This window comes from Equus quagga, chromosome 7 (assembly GCF_021613505.1).
Source record: "Equus quagga isolate Etosha38 chromosome 7, UCLA_HA_Equagga_1.0, whole genome shotgun sequence".
NCBI classification, from domain to species: Eukaryota; Metazoa; Chordata; class Mammalia; order Perissodactyla; family Equidae; genus Equus; species Equus quagga.
In genome coordinates this window covers 44,747,430-44,774,531 of record NC_060273.1, presented here as the reverse complement: position 1 = coordinate 44,774,531, position 27,102 = coordinate 44,747,430, and the positions used below count along the sequence as shown (strand labels likewise).

The window sequence follows — 27,102 nt, the reverse complement described above, 5'->3', positions numbered from 1 at the left end:
GATTCCTTTGACCTAGTCTATAAATTTCTCCCACTACGCTTTAGAGGACAGCTCATGGGGAGCACTGGGGGGGACAACCGAAGCCTCTGACCGGCTGCAGCTCCAGGGCTTCTTAGTCTTGGGTTATGCTCTAGGATTTCACATTTGTTCCAGTTATTTTGTCACGTTAACCACATCAGATTCATTTCCTCCTGCTGGGACTATTCTGAATCTTGAACATCTGGGCTACTCTTGTCTGCAAATCTTAGGACATGATTTCTATGACTCAGAATTTAGGAACTGAGAAAGGGTTGTAGAGGACACCCAGCTGAACCTCCCATCAACCCAACCTCTCTCCTACATCACCCACGCATCTTATAACTTGTTCCTCAAAGAAAAACAACAGTGAAAATATTTACTTTTCTTATGTTAAGATAGAAACAGACTGATGCAAATATAAGCTGGTAAATGTTGGGATTTAACAAAGTTTATTTGAATAATGAAGTAGAGCAGGAAACCTCCTCTGGGAATTGAAGTTTAATAACTTTGCTTTAGGTACTAACAGAGGTATGAGAAGCTAATATATATGAATATATTTACCTTGCGTTTATTTGCTTCTTTGACTACTACCCTGTTTATATTTGCAAAGTCTCAAAATTCATTAGATTTGTTCTCAGTGTTAAAAAAATTTAAAGCACAATTAGTCAGGGTTGAATACCTAAACAGTATTTCATCACAACACAAGGGAAGTGACTCCAGATCCATGGACTTCTGAGTGAAGCCAATAGCATCAAGCCCTGGATAAAGGTGCAGAGCATGGTGAGGGCGGAGGGGGCGCTTTCACCCTTAGCGGGGCAGCGAGCCACACCCTGAGGGGGAGGCTGGCCCCCGGGGTTCCACATGCCTGCTCTTAATTCTGGCCTGTACTGCTTCATCTTGTCCACAGGGTTTCACCAGCGACTACACTGGTTCAAGGTCTTGCTGAAATCACAGTACACAAGTTCAGTGTAACTGTTAGAAAAGTAAACTATAACAGTAGCAATGGGCGTAGACGTGAAGTTTACTATTAATTTCTAAACAAATAACTAACGTGAAAACATGGAATCTATTTATGTAGAGGACTATCTTACAAACGGATGAGGTTACCCAGAAAATTAAAACAGAGCAATTAAATTCAAAAGGCGATCTCCTTTTGGCTCTAAGTTTTTGGTAAAGGAAAAAAGGGAAATAAGATAAATTTCAAAGAATTCATTAATAATAATTAAATTTTTTGCTAAAATAAGCTTTTCTCTGGAATTAAAATCATATAAGAAGTTTTCATCAATGTTTCTGGGAAAGAGACATTGAGTAAGAGTTGATTATTATCTTTTATTCCCTACAATTAAAACAGCCTTTAAAAAAGTTAAGTAATTCATGTTATTAAAAAAAAATCAACACATAAAAGCACAATAGGAGGGAAAAACATCAGTCGAAATTCTACTAAATTAAAAATAAGCACCATTAATATTTTGGTGACCACCCTTTTATTTATACATAAATGTGTACATACACACACACACACACACTTTGTCTCTTTCTAAATGGGATCATGAAAATTGTTGGCTCTGAAGAGCGGTTTTGACTGAAGGCACAGAAATAATATCAAATGAACAACTGCAGTATCAACCCTCCATGAAAGCCAGTGGGAGAAGGGTTGGACTAAGACACGGATCTCAGATCTCTGACTTAGATCTAAGTGACGCAGGCATTTATGGAACTGAAATATTACTTTGATTACTGACATGTAACATGTCTACTGAGCATTCTCTAAAATATCTGCTGCACGAACTGAGCATCTGGCAGACTGTGAGTGGCAGGCAGCAAGGTGACCACTAAATTACTTAATGAGTCTCTGAAAGTGCCCTGAGCGCCACTACTCGCTGTGATTGGCTTTAGCTCATTTGTGAAGATTTTAAGAAGCGGGCTTACATTGTCCTCTAGTCTAATGGGTCAGGATGGGAGTAAGCAAAAGAGGTGATCACAGGTGAAATAAATATTTCCCTCTGAACTGAGGTTTGAATCGTAGGTACTCACAGAGCTCCTATGATTCTGTTTTCTATTTCATGGAAGAAAATTACATTCATTTGCCAAATGATGAAGGCACACGGCCATCTTATTCACAGGACTTTGAAGGAATCTCAGTGGATTTGCTGGGCTGACATTTATTGAGCACTTACTATGTACCAGGCACCGTGCTAAGCACTTTATGTGCTAATTCTCATAACACCCCTAAGATGCACTCCTATCATTATCCATGTTGGGGGTGACTAAAATGAGCATCGGCTCAGTAAAACTGCCTAGTCTCACAAGCAAAAACTGGAGGAGTGGGGAGTCACATCTGGTATGTCTGTCTCTAGAATCTGAGCAGTTAATGCTGTGCTGGGCTGAAGTGAAAATGTGTCAGCTGGGCCCAACGGAAGCAGCTAGCTGTTGACCTGGTGGGGGAGGCCGACACTACCTATCTGAAGGCTGAAGAACACCAAGTGACCACGACATCTTCCCAATAGGTGACAGGTCAGGGATGCCAAAGGGCACATTATAAATAAATATCTAGCCAAGAGATCAGGTGAGAGGGAATAAAACCATGTCATTGCAAGTGGCGGTTACTTGCCCACTATCTCCACAGCTGGACGATGGGCATTCAATGATACCAATCACATGAGTTTGATTGGTTATCATTAATCAATTAAAACGCCAGGACATAAGTGAATATGGAGAGCACATGAATTCTCTACCTGTAACAATTTAGGTTCAAAATTGGGTAGTGTCCCAGGATTGCTTTCACCTCAAATTAGTTTTCATGAATACTGGTAAAAGAAATGAGTGAATAATATCCTACGGTAAATGCCCAAAATTTAAACTACAACAAATAAAACCTTTAAAAAGCCTTTTCTATACCTTACCCTGTGGAAAGCTACTCTTGGGAAATCACGGGATTAAAATGAACCTTACCAGTCATCTGGCCCAATTTTCCATCCTCTGAAAAACCTCCTACCTACAGCAGCCCTGCCAGGTGACATCTGGCTTCTGCCTGTCTTACTAGTCCTGGGCACTCCCACTCTCACTCCCACAACAGACCCCTCCCTGGGGAGCAGCCTCACTGACGGATGTTGTTCCTCTGAGTCCTCCCCTTTCACCTCACTTTGCCCCACGGAAATACAGTTTACACTTATTTTCTCTCCCCCTCAACGGTCTTCCTAATATTTGGAAACAGCAGGTCTTCCTGATTGCTTCTTTCTTGCAGGCTAAACATCCAAGTCACTGTTCTGTGACCACAGGCCTGGGTGCCAGGTTCCACCACAAGCTAAGTGTGTAAGACTCCAGGTAAAGTGTGATGAGCACCTAGTGAAGAGGGACTCCTGTCAATGATCAGGACACGGACATTCTTCACATCCTACGACTGTACTGCTTCCCTTGGCATTTGTATGACATTGATGATTCCCCCTAGGCTTTTGGCTAATGAAAGCCCCTAGATCTTTTCTCAACTGACCTATTGTTGCTGAACAAGGTGAACTCCCAATCTGTGTTACTGATTAAAAATACATGTTGGTGAAATAAATTATTTTGCTAGCTATGATCCCATCAGGATCAGCATGAAACTGGTGGAAGCCAATTCTCACCATCTTTACAAAAATTACTCTACATATTTTCTTGGGATCATCTGGCACATGCAATCCAAAAAACAATTTGTTACTTACTCATTAGCATTCAAGCTAGCTGTGGCTCTGATGATCATGTAGCAGAGCGTGAGAGCACTGAGGAGGCCAAAACTGGCAATAATAAACCACTCTTCTGTTGACAAAGGAAAGGGAGGAAATCACTCTGGGGAGAAGGCTTAAGTCAAATCGATGTCAACATTTCCCTCAAATGCCACGAAGCAGACGTCAGCAGAGGTGTAGGCCAAGACTGGCCCAAGGAAGTGAAGCAGGAGGAGGTTTGCCACAGAGCTACTAACTGGAGAAGGTTAGTGGAAGTAGTGGTGAAAGCTGCAAGGGAGAAAGGAAAGCACGGCCCAAACGTTTCTTCCAGTTAAGGTCCTAAGGTTTGTGAGGAGTGTGGCCACTAAAAAGTGTGTAGTAAAATATGTAGATAAAATTGCACATGGACGTAGGTTTTTTAATTATTAATTTACGTGACAGTAAAGTAGACTACCCAGGCTTATACCCTTGCCTTCTTCATTTTGTCACTTCCGCATGGTTGTGTCGCTCATTCTTAGAGAAAGGCTTAGAAATATGGAGTAGTGGTTCCCAAAGGTCTTGTGGGTATTCCACCCCGTCCACGGGCTGGCCTTCCATGGCGTTGACGTACACGTTCTCTTCTCTCATGCTTGGGCTTACTTATAGTTTGTACTTTAAAAAGACATCTTATTGGTGTCTTCTGGAAAGGACCACCCTCCACAACCCCACCGCTGGGAAGCAGCACTGGCTGTTCTGGCTTTGTCAAGCACCAGCAGGAAGGGTAGGTGGGTCACAAGCTCTGGTACACAGAATGCTAAGGGCTTTTATCTAGTCTCTCTCTAGGTCCAGGAGGTCCATTAACATTCTCCCATAACTTTTCAAAGTCTGTATTCTCAAGGTAACATTCTAAAAATGTTTACTGAGAACCTCAAAAATACCCTGAGAATCAATCTGATTTCCTAAAAAGTCTTAAATACAAAATATTTCCTAGAGTATACACTAAGTAGGGCTGGTTTAACAACATGTCACACATTAAAATTCCCTATATATCTGTAATAAGGCAGAGAGAAAAAATGTACACTTGGAATGCCAAATATTTATGTGCAAAACCTGTGTATAACATGGGTGTTTCTCAATCTGGTTTCCATTAATCTTACAACTATGCAAAACTGTGTGTGCCAAGGAATTTTTCTAGAAAAAGGTCATTATTCTTTCATTGGATTGTAAAGGTAGAGATCTTCAAAAGCTTAAGAACTGTTCTTCAGGATTCCGAATTGTTCTATGAGCGTTTCTCCGCCCACCTTGGTTTCTATCATTAAAATGCTCAGCAAACTCTCTCTTTTTGGCTAACAGTGCAGACACTCCTTCTTAGATCATAAATTCCTCATCAGTAGTGTGAGTTTATAACGTTTTTATTTAAGTCAAAATGAAGATTCAAGAACCCATACAAAACCCATCACTTTTACCCACAAGGAATTTAGGTTAGGAAAAATGTATATTGGTATTTAAAAAAATTAAGAGATGACTGGTCATCAATATCAAGAAGCTTAATACAGCATTCTTTCTTTTTTTTTTTCTTTGAGACTTTTATATATGATAAGCAGACTAACTTTTAGAACTTCAATTATGTCCCTGTTTCTGAATTTTGAACATACCATACTATATTCATGGCATTTCAGTTATAAACACCAGTAACCAAAAAGAAGTAAACACCGTTAAGTAAACACCCAATGGGCCCAGGGGTATTTTAACAGCAATCCACTGCAGCCGGAGTCTGGCAGCCTCTGTCTCCCCCGTGTGCATTAGCACAGTGCCTGGCACTCACTGGATGCTGCTGAAGGCACTGCAGCTGGAGTCTGGCGGCCTCTGTCTCCCCTGTGTGTATTAGCACAGTGCCTGGCACTCACTGGATGCTGGCTGAAGGCACTGCAGTTGCCATGGCACTACAGAGCTTTGAGGGAAAAGTAGAGGGAGCTTTGGACTAATTTAACCACATGAATTTCATTTATTAACATGTAAATTCTGCTAAAGGTGAGCAATTTGATATACGAAGTAGTATTTTTTATCATCAAAACGTAAGATTTTGAAAGAACATTTCTATATAAAATATAATGGGGTCGTAGGTGCTCAATGAATGTCGATCAATGAAGGACACTCAGTAATACACAAACAACCTTGGTCTCCTTTATTACTACTAGACCAACTGTAAAAATCTAGACCATAAAACCTAAATGTCAAAGCAGGAAAACATGAACTCTTGTTAAAACAAATCACTGGGAAATTAAGAAAAGAGTCAAACTATATCAAAGAATAGCCTTTTATTTTATAACTGAATGAAGCCTCCTTGAATTTGGACAAATGGCAGACTAAAACCTGGGAAATCATTCTCTAGTAATAATTTTTGGTTGGGTGAACACATGGAGACTTCAACTGAACAGACCACATGAGTCTTGCTGTGTGAAGGGAAATACCTTCTGTGACAGCGTCCCCCTTTCACTGACTCCCAGAATTAGGCAGAGTCCCATGAGGCCCTGCGTTCAAAGCTACAGGCAAGCAACAGCGTGTACTGGAAAAGGCAGCACCAGAGTGGTGACAGGAAGACGGGGTGAAGGTTGTTAGATGAAAAAATAACACATAAAGAATGGAATTGAAGAAAACAGCTGGCTTGTTACGGGGTGAACGTCAACAGGGCCCACACACACGCCTGCCAGCCCACTCACCCGGCTCTTCGGCATGGCAATCAGACACTCGGAGCGCTGCTTCTCTTCTCATCAACAGTTCAACAACCGCGACATTCATAACTAGCCCAGAGCATTTTTTTTTTTGGCTGAGGAAGATTCTTCCTCACCTAACATCCATGCTGATCTTCCTCTATTTTTTAGTATGTGGGCCGCCAGCACAGCATGACTGCTAACAGAGCAGTGAAGGTCTGTACCCAGGAACCAAACCTGGGCTGCTGAAGCGGAGTGTGCCGAACTTAACCACTAGGCCACCAGGGCCAGCCCCCAGAGCATTTTTTAAGGCAGATTACTCTTTGGCTTTTCTCCCACCTAGTGCACAATGATACCAAAGAGGTAAATGCCAATATACCAAATTACATAAAAAGTGCAAAATAAGGTGAGCAGCAACAGGGCATCTCAACTGTTCCTAAAATGGTGAATTTCTGGGTTCAAATGCTGGATTCGTTTTTTCTAGGTGGGCTGCAGCCTGGGAACTAGAGAGCACCGTGCTCAGTTATACAACACAGTCGAGACACTGCCGAGGCCCTGAGTCACATCTCAACACGCCTGTGTGCAGTGCAACCATTTCAAAACAGGTATATAAACAGCTACTAGGAAAAACCTCTGAACGACCACCGCCAAACGGCACCTATTCCTGTTATAGTTACACACAAATACACAAGCTCCTTATTGTAAAGAAAGTTTCATCATTTCAAATATCTGTGTTAACAAAGGTATCCATTGCTTTCTCAGTTACAGACTAAGTCGTGTCCTGGTGACTGCCTCACATCTCCTCTGGAGCAGTCACCATACACCAAACATGAGCAGGAGATCCGCCTGTGCCTGGGCACGGGCCCACTTACTTGTTACTGCAATGTTGATCTCCCCTGTCCTGGGAGTGAGCTCCCCATCCTGAGGAAGAGGCGAGATCCCCGAAGTTCGAAGTGGTTCCAGGCCAAGGGAGTTGTCGCTGGTGAGGTCACCTAGGGCTGATCTTCGGTTAACTGCTTGGGTTCTGGTGAGCCTTTCCATGTCAAACGCCACGTTATCAGTACATGGCAAATTTGGCTGCAAAACAGTTCCAGATTAAAAGTACTTGTAAGAATAACAAATCTTTCTATAAAATTCTAAATGTTTGACACCCTGTTGAAGACTTTTAAGTTTTTCCATGTGAATTCCTCTCATTTCTCTCCCCACATACCCTTTTCATTCTCACCCAAGTTTTTCTTTAAAAGAAAGAGATGATATCCTCCAAAAAATGGCACAAAGGAAAACCAAACTCCATTGCAGAAGTGAGAAAACTGGATACTTCATCTTTATACAGAAATGACAACCTTCTGTGGACATGGCTCACAGGCAGAGAGATTTATTAACATTAGTGGAGGGCTGGCAAACAGCAAAGTGTATCACTTTGGCTCTTACGTTAACATTGAGTGACAGAAGCTAAGATAAAATACTCTTTCATCCTATTAACTTCTCTGTTAATGCCCCATTTATCTGGTAGTGAGTTTTGAAATATCTTCTACCTTTAAACACAAGTAGAGCACACAACCAAGAGCAGATCAGTGTTGAAAAGACTTTTGAACTGTAAAAACTAGCTGTTTCAAAACCTAAGCATCTACTCATGAAGGGAGAGGATTAGAGCTGCCTTGGGAACAAAGCTTAACAACTAGAAAGTGGCTATGACAGTATTCTGATGTAACAATACGGATATGTGGTTTCCCTAGCAACCTTTGGCTCTCTTAGCTGACAGCAGACAGCACATTAGAAGCAGAGCTGGGAAGGCTGGCTGAGAGAAGCCAGCAGAGAAGTGAGGGCCCACCAAACCCAGACAATGGCTGCCTGGGCAAGAGTCTGTTCTAGGTCACTCTACAGGCCAGTGAAAAAATACAGGACAGTGCAAGACCTGATGCTTACAATGACATCTGTTAGAGGAGGTTTATTATGCTAACTATATTTAAGGAACCATGATAGGTTATAATATATTTTAGAAGGATTTTCATTAAAAACAATCAAACAAAATAAACAAAAAAACAAACAACAACCAAGAAGGCTAGAGGCAACAAAAGAGGCTAAGTTAATATTTTCCAAAGAGTCTACTACGTGCCAGGCATTATGGCAGATGTTCTAAGTTAAACTCCCCAACTGGGGTGACTTTGCCTCCCAGGGGACATTTGGCAATGTATGGAGACGTTAGTGATTGTGTGACCAGGGTGACATGCTACTGGCATTTAGTAGTAGAGGCCAGGGATGCTGCTAGACAGCCTGCGATGCAGAGGACAACCCCACCAGAAGGAATTATCCCGTCCAAAGTGTCAGTGGTGTTGAGGTGGAGAAACCTGTGTTAAACTATGATGTCACTGATGTGATCCCTGGAGATGGAGGATAAATGGGTGGTTACTGCCCAACTGGACTGCACCTAAACTGTCATCTGACAGCATATTTCAAATAGGACTATTTAGATCTTCTTTGGGTTGCAAAGCTAAAATGCAGAATTTATCTGTTGGGTCAAACTAACCTTTCTGCTCCATAAGGAGATTATTTTCACTTTTTTTGAGACCAGAAAGTATTTTATTTTCCTCTAAAAAGCAATAATCCTGGATATATACCTCTCTCGAGGAAGAAACTATAAGAAGTCTCCAAGGTCCTCAGTCAGTCAGCATGGGCTTTCCCGAAAGAGCCGAAGCTCTACACAGCACCTGACTCAAGCCCTGCCAGGCTATGAAAGGTGGGCACAGGGCTGGCACTGCCCACCTCCACTGCCTGCAACTGACCAACGCCCAGGAGAGCAAAGCCAAATTCAAGAGCAAGGAACATGAGTGATGACAGCTTTACATTGTGCTGAATGCAAAAAAAATTTACTATTGGACCAGAGCCAAGTTTATATTTTATCCCTTTATTTTTTTTTAAAAAAGATACTGGAATAAAGGAAGATCACATTCTTCTCCCCGCCTCAGTTCTTCCCCACACACCCAGCACCTAGGAGAAGCAGCTTTCAAGAGGACAAGCACAGCTCTCTCTGTCCTCCTCCAGGAGTTCCCTGAGAGGGGCTGGGCTTTTTAAGTGTCCCAGAAGAGAGGCGCTGCTAGACTAACAGGCTACATGGCAAAGGAAGCCAGCGCTTTCTCGTGAGACTTAACCGTCTCCTTGGACTATGTTTAACAGGTTACACTTAGAGATGACACTACACGAAAGTAGTAACAAAATAGGAAACATACCACAATTCCCAGGGCCTTCAAAATATTAAGTTTGCACATAGGGCAGGTACAGTGTTCACTAAGCCAGGGATCCACGCAGGATTTGTGGAAAACATGCCTATAAAAAAATGGAGAATTGTATCACAAATTATATACTGAAAAACTGTTAGGCCAAAACCAAGGAAATGACATTTTTAGTTAGTCCATTTCCCCTCCTTTTAGGACATGTTCAAAAGTCCCAAGAGGCAAATACTGGGGATGTCGTAAAGGCAGTTAGCAGAGAACTGAACCCGATCTTACAGCGACAGCACTGTATAATGAGAACCGAGAAGCAGTGTTTGGTTGTTTGGTCTTTTTATTCCACCAAATTCCAAAAAAGATTTGAGAGAATTTATTAAGAATGAAGATAATGAATCGTATCTTATAAATCAGTTATGTTTTCCATAACAGCTGAAGTAGAAAAATGGAATTTCAAAAAGATATTAAACAAGGGTTAAATGAAAAGAGCTCTCTGTATAACTATTAATCAGTTTCATGGAACTCTGTTTAAATGTCATTTAAAACATTGTTTAAACCTTTTAAAAGACTTCTAAGTAACCTATGTTAAATGTTTGTCAAGTTAGGGGTAGTCGCGGCTATTTTTAGGGGTGACCTGGGCTTGGGAAGCAGACATTGCTCAGCCAGCAGTTTTCAGCTAAAATGTTACGGTGAGAGAGAGCATGGGTGCTGATTTTCTCTCATTCAGGAGAGTAGAAAGTCACCTTGGTGGGACTAGAAACAAGTCAGTCATGGAGGGACTTGTATTCTTATAAGAGACTTGTGCCCTTTGGAAGGGAGAAAAGACTTTGAGGGAGCTGCAGAAATAATTTCTCAAGCTCAAGCAGCCCCAGAGGAGCTCTGAGAAGCTGAAAGTAAGCCACGTGGAAGCCCCAAAGTCCTACCAAAGAGGGATAGACATTCCCAGCACCTTTGGAGGAACCAGAATCGGAATCATGGGATAAGATCAAAGAAACTTTGAGAAAGATACCAAATTGAACCGTGGTATGCCTTTAAAGCTTTCATTGTTAATTTATAATTTATATATAGCTGGCTAAAAATGCAGTTTTGATATAAAAAAGAGGTCTAGAAAACTCAGTTTTAATTGAGATTTGGAAGAAAAATTCGTGCTTACAGCTTCAACCTGAACAAAACATACCCACTCACCTTTCACCACTTGGTGGCCTTGTACCAATTTCTTTGAGGTAAGAATAAAGATCTCGAAGACTAAATTAACAATCTAGTCTGAAACTTGCAGATAATGCATAAACCAGAACCTCATTATCCCTGAAGGCTTTTATATAAACCTGAAGGTTTTTACTTAAGGGATCAAAGTCATCGACCCATTGGCGAGACTGAATTCATTTAGTGCACCAAAGGCACTGTCACATCTGCTTCTTGGTCCTCATATCCTCACACGAGAGTGCTCCAGTAAGGAGACGAAGGCCTCTACTACAGGACGCTACTGAAGAGGCATTCTCAGAGCACAGCTGTCAGACTACAGCCAGCTAACAAAGACTAGAACAAGGATTTTAATCCTTTCTGGCGATATACATCCCTTTAGGGTCTGACAGAGATGACAGATCCTCCTCCTTACGAGGGCACCTCTGCCTAATATCTGGCATATGTTTTCGGGAGGCCTATGGACCCCTGAGGGTTAGGTCAGTGTTGGGTGGGAGTAGGTGACTGGGAAAATGCTCTAGTTCTATGTAGGGTGGACAACGGACTTCGGCCAAGTGAAAGAAGAGAGAAGGTTTTGTGATCTCTGAAGGGGCTGCTTTGGTGGTGGTCGGGGTGGGGATGGGGGCGACAGCTGACTCTCACCAGCTGTTTGTGGAGGCCGTGGTTTAAGCCAGCAGCAGACCTACGGGACAGTGCTTTGGCTCTGGCCCTCCCACTCTCACCAGTGTTCTTGCTTCCCCCTCTTCTTACTGTCCTGACTTTCTTTTCTATTACTGTTGATTCAGAAAGAACAAAATGGTATAATCCCATATTCAATTTTTAAAGCTGCATGAGTTGTGTGTTCTCTGCTTATCTATTCCTTTAACTTTAGTTATAAATGGGTTTTTCTTATGTTGGGGTTCTTAATTGCTTCCTTGCAGATTCGTTGATCTGAAAGAATGTGTTTGGCCCTCTGCTGTGGGAACTGTAAAGAGGGACAACAAAGACTAACTGGTCCTCAGGGACAAAGTGAGAATGCCTCCCTTCCTTGGCTGACTCAAAATCCGAAAGAAATATTTCTTTCTTTAAAAAAACTTTTCCTTTTGACTCATCCGTCCACCCCATTCATTGCTTTCTTACCCCAGACTCCACGCCAGTCAGCTAACTGCCCTCCTTCCCACACTCCCCACTCTGACGAGGCCATCTTTCCAGATTCCCCAACAGTCCAGCTTCTGTACCCTACCTGGAGACCAGCAGTCTAATTCCCACAGCACATCCTTCTCTTGTGAAAACAAAACCGAGCCTCTTTTCTCTTGACCCAGGGGCCCTTGTGGCACCAGCCCACCGCCCTCCTCAGGTTGCTGCTGGGGTTGTGGTGAGGAGCTGCCCTGCACTTGTTGCTTCTTTCTTTCATCACCACTCTCGTGACTCTCTTGCTTCTATTTCCTCAGCTGTTTCAACAAGCATGATGTAGCCCTTCCCTTCCTCCTAGGCAAAGTCCTGCTACTGCACGGTCTGAGCCTCGGTAAACTGCCCTCCTGACTCCTCGCTGTCTCCCGGAAAGCTGTAGGGTGGGGAGGAGCAGGGAAGGCTCTGTGTAATCTACTTCATGCGCTGTGTGGAGCAGTGAGTGAGAAACCGTACGTGGAATACTCAGAAAAGCACCAAGGCCATGCGAATGAACAGTTATCATTTAACACACACCCGGCAAAGTAACGTTCACGTTTCCCACAATATCCCAATAAATGGTCGGAACACCCGAGCAGCCCAGCACCAGAGAGCCTGCTACTAGCCTACAGGTAAACCACAAGGACCCAGACACCTCAGAGGGCGGCACCGGGGGCCAGCCAGACCTTGAAAAGCCCCTTCCTGCTGTTCTAAAAGACTCAAATCATAAAAGTACACACAAAGCAGAAAAGGGCCCAGCATATGTAGGGCTCAGTGGTATACCGGGACAGAAGGCAGGTGATGTGTTGAGGAACAGAGAAATGTGAAAAGGACAAGTATATCAGAGCTTCACCAAAAAAGCCCTTTATTCCTGTAAGAAATACTTTGGGATGCAGAATGCAAAACGTATAGAACATAAAAGGAATAAACCAATAACAACGAAATACAGTACCCTCTCTCCTTCCTACTTCCCACCCACGCCATAAACTAGAGAATGACCAGAACAATGGCTCGGGGTGGGGTGAGATGCCTAGACTGAAGGAGTTGTTTTCACAGCTCTGCAGCCTCTTGGTGCCATGAAAGAACCTGGCAAATATAAAAGGACCCAGGATTATTAAAGGTCAGAGACAAGCACTCTCTCTCCCTGGGTGGGACTGACAGCAGGTGCTGTTTAAACAGGCCCTCCCTCGGAAGCGAGGGCCTCACAGAAATGCCTCACCCACAGCCTGATGACTGACCCACTGAGCCCCACAGTGGCATCTTAGACATACGTTCATCCAAGCTGCTGCACTCTATTTCTGCAAAGTTTTTAACCACTAAAACATTCTGGGGGCTGGGCCCGTGGCTGAGTGGTTAGGTTTGTGCACTCGGCTTTGGTAGCCCAGGGTTCACCAGTTCAGATCCTGAGCGCAGACCTAGCACTGTTCATCAAGCCATGCTGAGGTGGCATCCCACACAGCAGAGCCGGAAGGACCTACAACTAGAATATATAACTATGTAGTGGGGGGCTTCGGGGAGAAGAAGAAAAAAAATATAAGATTGGCAACAGATGTTAGCTCAGGGCCAATCTTTAAAAAAAAAAAATTTCTGTGGCTGACCTTTAAATAAAAGAGGTCTAAATAAGGTGACAGTTTTTTAGTTTCTAAGATGTGTTGGCTAACATCCAAAAGATGATCAACTGTAATCAACTGACACAAGCAGGAGGTCCCAAGGCAATGCCAACTGTCATCTGTGCACTGTAAATTAACGTGACAGAAGATGAGGAGTAAAGGTCATGCAGCAAAAAGCCAGCACTCCATGAGAGGCTTGCCCTCTCCAGACAGAAAGTCTCAGTTCAGTCTCCAGAGAGGCCTGTTCAAATGAGGGAAAGACAGACACGAGCCACCTGGGCTCTTCTTCTTCCCTTCCTGAGGTGAAGACGGACAGTGACTGTGGATGCTTTTAAAAGTCTGGCTGTGCAGCGAGAGAAAGATAATCTGTGTATGACTCCACTCATATGAGGAATTTAAAACTATGGACCAAGAACAGTTTAGTGGATACCAGGGGAAAGGTGGGGTGGGGGGTGGGCACAAAGGGTGAAGTGGTGCACCTACAACATGACTGACAAACATTAATGTACAATTGAAATTTCACAAGATTGTAACCTATCAATAACTCAATAAACAAACAAACAAACAAACAAACAAAAAACGATCGTCTTGCTTTCCCTGTTCTCTGGGGAAACTTGAAAAAAAAAAAATCTGGCTGTGAAGCGGGAAGCTGGAGGGTAGTACTGGAGATGGGTTTGAGAGTTATGAAAACTGGAATTGGAAATGCTTGAAAGTGATAAAATGCTGTAAGTAAGACAGAAAGAACAAAAACTGGAGGGAGCAGATAGTCAACAGAGCAAAGTCCTGGAGGAAGGGAAGGACTGGCATGCAGAGGTCCAGGTGGGAAGAGCACAGAATAAAGGAGGCCTCCTCCTCTGTCCTGACAGGAGGGAAGGCTGTAAGAGTGAGTCTGGAGGCTTTGGGTCAGGAAGCTAAGAGAACTTCAATTGTCTAACAGCCGTTACTTTCTCTGTGAAGCTGATGGTGAAGTTATCTGCTGAGAGTGAGGAAGAAAGAGATGAGTTAAGGTATTTAAGGAGAACAAATATGCCCAGAAGTGCTGCTGTGAGGAACAGAGAGAGCTGACCAGACAAAGAGAAGGGCTCTGTGCAGTGCCCCAGGCACAGCTGGGTCCACCAGAGCCCACGGGTGGCAAGCAGCTGGCAGAACTGCCAGGCAATGAGCTAAAGGAAGACAGCAGAGGCACACCTTGGCTTGGTTTCAAAGACAGCAGACAAAGAGCAAGGGCAAGGTATCCCAGGCAGAGGGAACAAAGTCAGCAGCAGCACAAGGCAACAGTTAATCTGAAGGTACTTGATAAGAACTCATTGGAAATAAGAGTGTTGGAGAAGATTTGGAGTAAAGATGAATATTTGTGTGAAGCTATCCTCTAGGTCAGTGGTCCTCAACTGGAGGCATTTGTGCTTGTCACAGCTGTGTGTGGGGACCTATTGGCATCTACTGCTTGGAGCCAGGATTCTGCTAAATATCCTGCAACGCACAGGATAGCCCCCTCCCCAAAGAACTGTCTGGTCCCAAATGTCAACAATGCTAAGGCTGAAAAACCCTGCTCTGGGTCAAAAGTTGGCAACTCAGGTCCCACAGAGCATTGCTCAATGTGAAGGTTAATTTCTCCCTACACCTGAGAATCATGCTGTTGCTACCACTTCAGTTTTGCTGAGCAGGCTATGCAATATAGTTTAGAGAAAGCTACAGCTTACTGAGACTCCAGATGTTAAGAGTAAGAAACATCAAACCACTCCAAAGCAAAAGGGGAAGTCTGATACACAGGCAGGGCAGGCATGAGCAGTGCCTTAACCACGGGTGCAAAGAAATGCTGTTAAGTTTACCAAAATTATGATATTCAAACGCAGACCACAAACACAAAGGTTGAGACCACTCTTCTGGTGGTAGGTACAGCTATAGAAATGGCTAAGATCAACCAAAGTTTGGGACCTCAATGGAGGGTGTGGCCTTGCAGCATCAGAAGCACGCAGATACTTATTAAAAATAAACATGCCCGGCTCCACTTGGGATGTGTTTCTGAAAGCTCTCCACTGGCCCCGAGGTAGTCAGATTTGGAAAGCACTGGACCAAATTCAGAAAAAAAGGAGAACTCAAAATGAAACTGTGGAAAAGCCAATGCTTAGGGGACAGAGAGGATGGGGAGGAAACTTCCCACAATAATCTATTTCCTGCCGACGCTCCCTGGGAAGACACTTTGATTTAGGAATAACCAGGAATTGTTTGGAGGCCTTTGTTCTTAGGTCCCAGACAGTTCTGGGAGGCCCTGCACTGAAATGGGAAGACAGCGAATTTGGGGAGACTGGGCTTCCTCCTGGTCATTCCGGTGTCAAAAGAAATCTGTGCAGATGAAAACATTTTCTAAAATCAGGTAAGAGCTGATGATGCTTTATAAAACATCCTACTGATCCTTTTCCTAATTGGTATATATATTTCCTTTAGCCTCATGTTTTAGACTGTAAGTGACTACAGCTGAAGAAAAACTGGTTATTACATAATTTAATTTTCCATAGAAGAGCTTATATTGAGTTTTATAGATTTTCCTTTATATGTAAACTAGAATGACTTGACTTCTAGAATCTTGGTTTTCTGTTTCAGTATATAGAATTACTCTTAACTTCTACTATTTTTTTAAAAAACCAGAACTTTCTAGGCTCAAAATAGATTACTTTGTGAATAAGTAAAGTAATACCGGTAGCCTCATGGAGACACTTACTAATTATTTTATTCATGCACACGCTCTGCATTATCGGAAGGCTGATGCTGTGTGGATGTGTTTTAAAGGAGAGGGGAGAAGGAAGAGGAAAAAATCTTTGATTTCAGGCTTCTCAATAGGTGGTTTCATATTTTTCCAGTTAGCACTCAGAACTGTGTATCTTACTGTTTCACATCCCCAGCTTGGGACAGCACCATGGGAAAAATCAACAGACTTATGAAGCAAATGTGCTCTTTTCAGGGCATCAAGTTCAGGAGAACACCCTCCTTTGGGAAGGAGGTATGTGGCCTCATGTAAGAAGTACCAACATTAAAGGCAGACCTTCATATCGGCTCTGCCATTTCTGAATTGTGTGACTCCAGCAGCTACTATTGGTTTCACTAGTCTTCACTGCACAATGGGGAGAAAAACACTAACCCTCTTACAGGAGAGAGAAACGTAAACTGCACAGAGCAGAGTCCCCGACGAGGAGCAGGCATGCAGCACACATCAGTCCTCCCGACTGTATATAACCCAGGTTCACAAAAAGACTTACTCCAAGTCCCTAGAGTTCTGGTCCCCAGAGCCAAGCGAACACTGATGAGGCTTTACTGGATGGCCTAGTGATGTACTCTGATTTAAGAAGGAGAGGAACAGCAGATAGTTCTGAAACCCACAGAAGTCAGAGCATTAAAAACTTTTCACATTAATGACCTTAGGCTGTGGATGTGTCCAGAGTTTGTGCCCTGTGTTTCTCATATAGAGAAAGGCTTGTGCAATCAGTTCTTGCTGAGGGAGCACGGCTCACTGTGAACTGCAACTCCTGCTATGTACACTGTGCAGCTGGGCCTCTGCCTGCCAGAAAACCACCGAGTAGTTCTCAAAAGCAAGGGAGCGACCCACTCTGAAAGGGAGACATACAAACTACGTTAGCATCATTCTTTTTTAACGAAGGAAGCTGACATACTTGCAGGGGAGAATCCGGACAACGTCATTCTGCTTATAGCTCTCTATGCAGACTGCGCAATGATCAAAGTCTGGGTCTGTTTCCTGAAATGAAAAGCACAGGGACAAAAGCCATACGCTAAGGTTAAAAGTACATAAATGGAGGAGATACAACCTAGCTAAGAATTTTCCTGTGGCAACTATGGTAAACAAGTGACTATAAAGTGAAAGGTTAAAAAAAACTTAATGTTTCCATGGGCTTAACTATAAAAATTACATCTAAGCCAATCTATTTTGTTTTTAAACTGTGTTGTGACAAGTAATACTAATTCTGTTTGTGAAACTTCTTAGAAGTCAGAATTCTAATTTTTATCAAGATTCAAATCAGCTATCACCTTGGACCACTCTGATACCCTCTCCCCACCACTGCTGCATCACTACTCGGGTCTAATGGGTCACAGTGCACACCCCTCCACAGTTTGGGTACTCATTAGGAGGCTCATCTGACCACATGGCTAAGTACAGGCAGCAGAGATGATGAGCCCCCAAAAGACTGCTATCTGGAGACCTGCCCCAAGGATGGGAGCTGCGCATCTGGTCACAGATTTGGGGTAGAGAACAGCCATTGGCTCAGCTCAGTACTGGGTCCTTATCAAGTATCACTCAGAGTAAGTGATTTCCTTCCTCCTCTGGACTGAGGAGGCGGTTCCCCTGAACTGTCATGAAACAGAGCACTACCAGGAACCTAAGCCAGGAAAGGTGAGACTCTTTGCTGTGCCATTGTCACTTAGACTGAAACTCAGTGGAACAACTCTTGGCAGGTGCAAGAGGTACAAACTAAGAAGGTGTTGGTTTTAACAAGGAAAGGGTTTTGTGCTAGCCTGGGGTAGGTCAGACCAGCTCCAGGGAATTTCAAATCAACGTGACAACTGAAAGCCCACCAGGCCAAGAAAGCACTGACACAGCGACCACTTCCCTCTGGTTGCAGTACCGCTTACATTCTCTGCCAGAGTGTCTACTTTCTTCTTTCCTTAGTGTACAGTCAAGTTCACTGAAAATGTCTCCACTTTCCGGAGCAGTGTCAAAGAAAACTAGCTGTGGTGGTGTTAAGGCAGTGGGAATAAAAACGAGTAAAGTCGAGAAAGTGGTAAAACTTAGGAGGACAGAAAATCATCGAAATTATCCTTGCAGATTCTTTTTTTAAAATATTACAGTTGGGCGTGGGGTAGAAGACAGTTTTGCTTTTACGCCTTCAGAGATGCAGTATTTTCACTTTGGATAACCTTGGATGTATCAAATGGAGGTGTAACTTTAAGCTGCTGTTCTGTCTTACAGAGCAGAAGCAGGGCTCTGCCGTAACTTGAGAGCCTACTGGGGAATGGTGGTGGGCGGGCTCAGCCGTAGCCTGTCACTGCCTCTGGTTCTGCGCCCCCTAGCCACCAGGTCCAATCCTGACTCACTGTGCCCTTCTTTCAAACTGCTCAGCACAGAAAGCACCTTGTTGACTGACACTCCCTTGAAATGTGGGTCTCCAGTTCTCCATTTAATTGGTGAAGGAATAAAAACACAAAGGAGATGTGGCAAAGTCTCAGGAAGCATAGGAAGAGAATGCATATTCCTGTCTACTTAGTGCATCAACTGCCCCATTAGAGTTCTTCCCTTTAAAAGTATGCTAGGTTTTAGCAGAACGCTGTTGAACAGCACAGCCAGCGTAACTATAAGCAGCCCGGTGAAGCAAATAATGGCAAGAGCCTTTAAAGTCCAGGAAAGTTAGAGAACTGTATGGAAGGCCTCCAAATGACAGGCACACTAAGAATAAGATTTCAAAGAGACACTGGTTTAAAATGCAGCATTATATAGTACACTTAGAGAAAAATAATACTCTAACAAAGGAGACACGGATGATTAGTGCATATTCTCTCCCACCAACTCAAAAGCAAAACTACTTTTTATTTTACTATGTTTTTTGATGAGGAAGATTGGTCCTGAGCTAACATCTGCCGCCAATCTTCCTCTTTTTGCTTGAGGAAGACTGTCCCCAAGCTAACATCTATGCTAATCTTCCTCTATTTTTCGTACATGGGATGCCACCACTGCATGGCTTGATGAGTAATGTGTAACTCTATGTCTGGGATCTGAACCTGTGAACCCCAGGCCACCAAGTGACCTTTATCACTACACCACTGGGCTGGCCCCTTACTTTTTATTTTTATAGTGTTAGAAGTTATTTCATTACTGTACCTTATCGCCCTTTTTTACTGTTCTGGTTGTCAATTTGCTGATGGCTTTCTTGGCTGCATCTCCAAGACGACGCTGTAAAAATTGCAAAGAAAAACAGACATACAAGTGCAAGATCTCTGGATGATGTTCTTTATTTTAAAATAATTATATGTATAAAGTCCCTATTGTCTTACATCATTCTCCATGTCATATCATATGGGAGGATTCTAAAAAAGCTATTAAAAAATTAGAAAAACTGGCAGTTTTCCCATAGATTCAGATTCTGGTTGAATAATTAAAAGGTGCACACAGTGAAAAAGCCAGGTGTTATAACTACTACTGCATTTTGTAGTTAATAAACATTTGAAGTATTACAGCATTATCAAAATCTACTTCTTGTATATGTCAGACACTATTAGATGTATAACTCTGTCTTAGTAAAAGGACACTTCAAAGCCCCTTGAAATTGTTTATCCTACCACCATCTGCTATGATAATGCTCTTTGATCTAGGAAGGTGCACTGACCTTCCAGAGGTGAGTTATGCTCATTTATCTGAGAGGGTCAAGTCAGGGAATCTCTAAGGCTGGATTTAACCAACATTTTACCAGCTATTGCTAGCATTGCTAGACACCAAGGACCCAAAGACAAAAAGACAGTGTACCCTTCATCTTGAAAAGCCAACTGAATTGGGGAACAGACTAGTAAACACATTTTAATAGGACATTGTAGAGCAGAGCATGCCCAAGTGATGTGGCAGCACAAAGGAGGCCACCTAACGCAGGCAGCGGGGCTCAGGCAGAGGAGGAACATCAGGGAAGGCTCTGAGGAAACGATGCCTGAGCTAAGACTTGGACAACTGAGTAGGAAGGAGTTAGATAAGGAAAGCATAGGCATCCTTTCTGGACAAAAGAATAGTCAAGTAAAGACAAATAGGTAGGATGCACAGGGATGTGAAAGAAATTATAGTTTGATATACCTAGGCTGAGTATATATTTTATTGTTCAAATACAATGCTCTGAGAGTCAGAGAGCCCTATTAACAATTACCCTGGGAAAACAGGTGCAAACAGGCACTGGGACAGATGGTCACCCTACACATAACCAGATCCTGAACTGTGAGCAGAGGAGGTGCTGAGGCTGAAGGAAATTGTGGGGGCTATCCTCAGGATAAAAAAAATCATAAAAACATAAAAATTTTAGGGGAATTTAAAAATACACAGAAGAAAACAATAATTTAATGAACCTCTAAGTATCCACCATCCAGCTTCAAGTGTCAATATTTTACCCATATTTTCATCTGTAAGAGGGAACCCCTTTTTATGGTGCTGGAGGATTTCAAAGCACATCACAAGCATTGAATTATTTCACCCATAGAGTCTTCATTACATCTCTCTAATAGATATGGGCTTTGATTGGTGCCGTCTTATCTAACAAAACCAACAATAATTAATCAACAATATTAAATACTCAGACTATACTACAATATCCCTAGTTGTCTCCAGAACGGCTTATTTGAATCAGGATACAAAGGATACAGAGCCTTTGGTTGCTATGCCTCTCAAGTCTCTTTTAACCTGCAAGAATCCCCTCTATCATATATATATATAACTGCCTTAGGGAGATATAGTTGACCTAAAATAAACTGCAAATATTTAAAGTGCATAATCTGATGTTTTGACATGACCCATGAAACCATCTTAAATTAAGATCAAGACAGTGTATCTTATCTATCATCCCGGCAACTTCCTTGTGCCTCTTCCTAATCCCCTCTTCCCATCACCCTTTCACCCTATCCCCCATGACCCACTTTCTGCTACTATAGTTTGTATTTTTGAGTTTTACATAAATGAAATGATACAGTATGAACTATTTTGTGTATGGTTTCTTTCATTTAGCATAATTATCTTGAAATTAATCCATGTGGTTCCATGTATCAACATTTCATTTCTTTCTTATGCTATGTAGTATCCCGTTATATAGATACACCGAAATTTATTTTTCACCTGTTGATGGGACATTTGTATTGTTTTCCAGTTTTTGGCTGCAATGAATAAAGCTGAAAACAACATTTTTTACTTACACAAGTCCCTGTTAAGGACGTATGTTTTTTCCTCCAGGGTAAATACCTATGAAGTAGGGAAGACTAGCTAACATGGTAGGCGTGTTTGACTTTTTAAGAGACTGCCAAAATGTTTTCCAAAGTGAGTGTACCATTTTACATTTCCACTAGCAGTGTATGAAAACCCAGTTCCTCCAATCCTCACCAACCCTTGATACGGCCAGTCTTCGTCATCTGATTGTAACCACTCTTAATAGGTGTGTAGAGGAATCTTGCTGTGGTTTTAATTTGCATTTCCCTAATTATGAGTGATGCTGAGTATATTTTCATGCACTTATTGGTCATCTGCATATCTTCTTGGGTGAAGTGTCTGTTCAAATTTTTTACCCATTTTCTACTGAGTTTTTTGTCTTCCTATTGACGAGAGTATTTTACATATTCTAGATACAACTCCTTTTGCATATATTTTCTCTCACTCTGTGGCAGAAGTTTTTAATTTTGATGAATTATCAATTTTTCATTTGTGGATTGTACTCTGGTGTCATATCTAAGTAATTTTTGCCTATCGCAAGGTTACAAGATTTTCCCCTATTTTCTTTTCTAGAAGTTTTATCGTTGTAGGCTTTACATGTAGTTCTCTGATCTATTTTGAATTAATTTGGCATGGCATGAGATATTGTTTAAAGTTCTTTTTTTCGCCCATGACATACAATTGTCTCAGCACCATTTGTTGAAAAGGCTGTCCTTTCTCCACTGAATTGCCTTTGTACATCTGGCAAAAATCAGATGCCCATAAATGTGTGGATCTAAGTCTGAACACTATTTTATACCATATATCTGTCTACCATTAAGCAAGTATCAGTCATGATTTCTGTAGCTCTTTAACAAACTTGAAATCAGGCAGTGTTAATCTTCCAACTTTTTCCTTCTTTTCCAACATCCTTTCAGTTGTTCTTGATCCTCTGCATTCCCCTAAGAATCTCAGGTTCAGCTTGTTAACTTCCACTTAAAAAGCCATCTGAGATCTACGTTGGGATTGCACTGAATGTGTAAAACAATTTGGGGAGAAGTGACATCTTAACAATATTGAGTCTTCCCTTGAACACCGTATCCTCCATCTATTTAGTTCTTGTTTAACTTCTCTCAGCAAAATTTTATGTGAATTTCACTGTACAGGTTCTTGCACATCTTTTATCAAATCTATTTCTAATAATTTCCTGTTTATGCTATTTCCTGTTTGATGCTAATGAAAACGGTATTTTTTTTAAAAAATTCAATTCTCATTCATTGCTTGTATAGAAATAAAATTGATTTTTGTATATTGATCTTATATCTCCCAATGTTGCTAAACTCATTTGTTAGTTCTAGCAGCTTGCTTACAGACTCCATCAAATTTTCTACATAGTCATTTATGAATGAAGATGGTTTTTACTTCTTCATTTCTAATATGGGTATAATGGTCACTGTCAGGTTTTCATAGACGCCTCTCATCAGTTTAAGAAAGTTGCCTTTTATTCCTAGTTTGCTAAAAGTTTTAAAATCAAGAACAGATGTTAGATTTTGGCAAATGTTTTTTCCGCATGTATTGAGATTGTATGGGTTTCCTTTTTGTCTGATAATATGGTAAATTACAGTGATTAGATTTTTAATGTTAAATCAGCCTCGCAGTCCTAGGATAAACACCACCTGGTCATGATGAATTAACCTTTTTACAACACCACCTGGTCATGATGAATTAACCTTTTTACATATTGTTGGATATGATTTGCTAAAATTTTGTTTAGAATTTTTGCATCTAGGTTCAAGAAGGATTCTGGTCTGCAGTTTTCTGTTTTTGGCTAGTTTTGGTATCAAGATGATGCTGGCTTTATAGAATGAAATGTTAGGTATTCCTGCCATTCCAATTTTCCATAGTTTGTGTAGAATTGCTATTATTTCTTCCTTAAATGTTTGGTAGAATTCACCAGAAACCATCTGCCTAGAGCTTTCTTTTTTTGGAAGATTTTAAACTACAAAGGCAATTTCCTTGATAGATATAGGGCTATTTAACTTATCTATTCATCTTGACTGAGCTCTGGTCTTTAGCCTTTCATGGAATTTGTCCATTTCACTGAAGTTGTCAAATTTATTAGCATAGAGTTGTTCACAATATTCCCCTATTATCCTTATAATCTGAGGTGATGTCATCTCTCTCATTTTTGATATTGCTAATTTGTGCCTGCTCTCTTTTTCTCCTGATGAGCTTGGCCAGAGGCTTATCAATTTTATTGATCTTCTCTAAGAACCAGATCCTGGAGTCATTGATTTTGTTCACCGACTGCTGCTCTGATCTTTATTGTTTCCTTTCTTCCGCTTACTTTGGGTTTAATTTGCTCTTCTTTCCCCAGTTTCTCAGGGTGTAAGCTGAGAGTGTTAATTTCAGACTTTTCATCTTTTTTCATACAGGCACTGCTTTAGTGGCATCTTCAACATTTTGATATATTGTGTTTTCACCTTCACTCAGTTCAAATGACTTTCTAATTTCCCTTTTGACTTTATCCCATGGGTTATTTAGAGGTTAGTTTCTAAATATGTGAGAGTTTTCCAGAGATTTTCCAGTTATTGATTTCTAATTTAATTCCAAGTGATCAGAGAATATATTTTTTTATGACTTGAACCCTTTTAAACTTATTGAGACTTGTTTTATGGCTCAGAGTACACTTTACAAGAATGGTATTCTGCTTTTGTTGTAGTGCTTTATGAACGTCAATCAGATGAAGTTAACTGACTATGTCGTTCAAATCTTTTACATACTCATTGATTTTCTGTCTACTTATTCTTTCAACTACTGAGAGAAGGGTACTGAAATCTGACTCTAACTGCAGGTTTCTCCATTTCTCACTTCAGTTCTATCAGTTTTCATTTCGTATTAGTTTGAACCTTTGTTATTAAGTGCCTGGAAACTCTCTCAAAACATTAAGCTGGATAATCTTAGGGCTGATCTCTTTTGTTTCCCATTTCTTAGGGATCATTGGCCTTTGTTGCCTGTTGCTCAGTGTCTCAAAAACATTGTTTCATATATTTGCTTTTTTTCTTTTTTAACTGCTTCAGGCAGGAGGGTAAACCAAGTCCATTACTCCATCTTGGCCAAAAGCAGAAGTCTCCACCATACTTTTTTTTTTAATGCTATTTTTATAAGACAAAACTGGGTTATTTGTCCTACAGAATGTCCCCCATCCTAAATTTAGTTGGTTGTTTCCTCCTGGTGTCATTTTCCTTGGCCCATTTCTGAGGAAATGGTTGTTAGATTCAGGTTCCCTTGCTTTGGCAAGAATACCTCCTAGATTGTGCTGTGTACTTCCTAATAACCCACTGTGAGGGTATAATGTTAGATGGTCCAACTTTCAGCGATATCAAGCAGGATCAGTGGTTCAGGTTCTGTCAGTTTGATCCATCCATTATAAAGCTCCATCAGTCCTTCAAATAATTTTAGCGTCCACTGATGACCACTGTCTAAATCCATCATTTCATTACGGGTTACACAGTGGTGATTTTCTAATTCTATACATTAGCTGGAATTCTTCCATGAAGACCTTTCCCTCATCACTTAGGGCCTAGTACTCGGAGAGGTAAGAAGGGCCTGAATTGGGCAAGTGGCAGTAAGGATAGAGAGGACAGGACAAAGCGAAGGAAGACTAAAGAGGCAAAACTGACAGAACCTAGTGGCTGGCTGACTGACATGGGGGCAGGAGAGTAGAGAGGTGTTAAGACACTGTCCCAGCTTTCAGCTAGGTGACTAGCTGTGTGGGAGTGGCGTCACACAGATTAGGGACCATGAGAAAGAAGAGAGCAGGCGCTGCTCGGAGACGGAGTTCAGGCTTCAGGGAGCCGACATGAATGCATGTAGGGCATCTAATTAGAGATCTCCCACAAATGTGTGGACACATCACCCCTCCATTTCTGAACTTTCAAAACCTCCTGTGGCAAAAGTAAAAAACATCTTTTCTCTGCGTTTGACATTAATGTCAAGTATCTTCACTGTAGTATTTTTCTTGGGACTTGGCTTCTGTGTTACTACCTCCTTCTAGATCATCCCTGAGTTTTAATTCCTTCCCTCAACAGTCTCATCACTTTGTGACAAGTAGACCTCAGCTATGATTTTTGTCTCTTACTTGAATCTGTCTAAAAGCCACTGTTTTTTGCCTCTTAGTTTTAATATTATTTGCATCCTGCTGACTCTGAAACATCTAAGACAAAGCACAAATTTCTTTCATGAAGATCACTTTTTATTATGGTCCCTTTCCTCCACCAGACCACCATGTCATTAAGTCACTGTTTTTCAAGGTGTGGTCCGTGAGGCAAATGCTTTAAAGCCACCCTGGGTGCTTAATAACAATAATACGAACTAATGACGGTATTTATAGTAACTAAGATTTACTCAGTACATACCCTGTGCCAGGTAGCCCTCCACATATACTGACCCATGTAACCCTCACAATCATTTTATGAGAAAGGAACTACATTATGCTCATTTTAGGGAAGAGGAGATCGAGGCTCAGAGAGATTAAGTAACTTGCCCAGACTGAAAACTGGTAAGTTCTATCCAGACTTCCCAACTCCAACTGGAAGGGGGAAGTGTCTCAGGAATTTCTAGTTTTAAAAAGTGTTCTCTGGGGCCAGCCTGGTGGTGTAGTGGTTAAGTTTGTGCGCTCCGTTTTGGTGGCCTGGGGTTCTCGGGTTCAGATCCACGGGGAGGACCTACACACTGCTCATCAAGCCACACTGTGGTGGTATCCCACATACAAAGTAGAGCAAGACTGGCAACGGATGCTAGCTCAGCGACAATCCTCCTCAAGCAAAAAGAGGAAGACCGGCAACAGATGTTAGCTCAGCGACAATCTTCCCCTCTCTGTCTCACACACACACACGTGTTCTCCCCACCAAAAAAAAAAAAAAAAAGAAGAAGAAAATGTCCCCATATGACTCTTTTACACACTAAAGTTTGAGACTCACTAAACTAAGTATAACTACCAACCCCAGTTTCCAAAGCACTTCCTGTAACGCTCCACCCACTCTCTCATATTCTCTGCACTTCTGACTGTGCCCTATTGTTTAGGTAATAAAACTATTCAAGTTTCCAACTCGCCACACAAAGAATGTCAGAATGGGACAAAACCACAGGGATGCATCATTTTACAAGGAGAAAACCCAAAGCCAGAGAAAGCGGGGGTGATCTATCTAAAGTTAGTAAAAGTGCTGAGACTAGAACCGTAGGTCCCTTGCCTTTCTAGTCCAGCTGTTTTCCCATTATAAATGCTCAAAAGACTTGCCATATTATAAAATAAGAAGAGATACTGGTGTTCAGGGGCCAGATTATCTGATACCAATGTGAACACTATTCTATACTGGATGCAGAGTGTCCAAAAGTTTTAAATTGGTAGAAAACAATTTGAAACAACTCATACTGCTTAATCTACCAGGGATAATTTCCTCAAAGCTAGATGTTTCACAGTGTACTGAGGACAAGTCACTTCAGTGAAACTCATGTCAGGTTTCTCTTTTCAGTCACCAGAACTCTCCCTCAGACACAGAATTAAGTCTGTATCAGCAGTAG

General features: G+C 41.8%; 1 protein-coding gene across 1 annotated transcript in view; it reads right to left on the bottom strand.

Moving 5' to 3' along the window:
• Nucleotides 1-3,212: 3,212 nt before the first annotated feature.
• Nucleotides 3,213-27,102, bottom strand: part of RNF130 (ring finger protein 130) — a gene marked incomplete at its 5' end in the record, with an annotated part of 76,347 nt that continues 52,457 nt past the window's right edge. Inside the window, 6 exons of the mRNA XM_046667758.1 lie at nucleotides 3,213-3,360; nucleotides 3,717-3,810; nucleotides 7,279-7,483; nucleotides 9,634-9,730; nucleotides 17,252-17,334; nucleotides 19,471-19,542. Of these exons, the coding sequence (XP_046523714.1) occupies nucleotides 3,264-3,360; nucleotides 3,717-3,810; nucleotides 7,279-7,483; nucleotides 9,634-9,730; nucleotides 17,252-17,334; nucleotides 19,471-19,542 (648 nt within the window). The remainder of the gene's footprint in view (nucleotides 3,361-3,716; nucleotides 3,811-7,278; nucleotides 7,484-9,633; nucleotides 9,731-17,251; nucleotides 17,335-19,470; nucleotides 19,543-27,102) is intronic.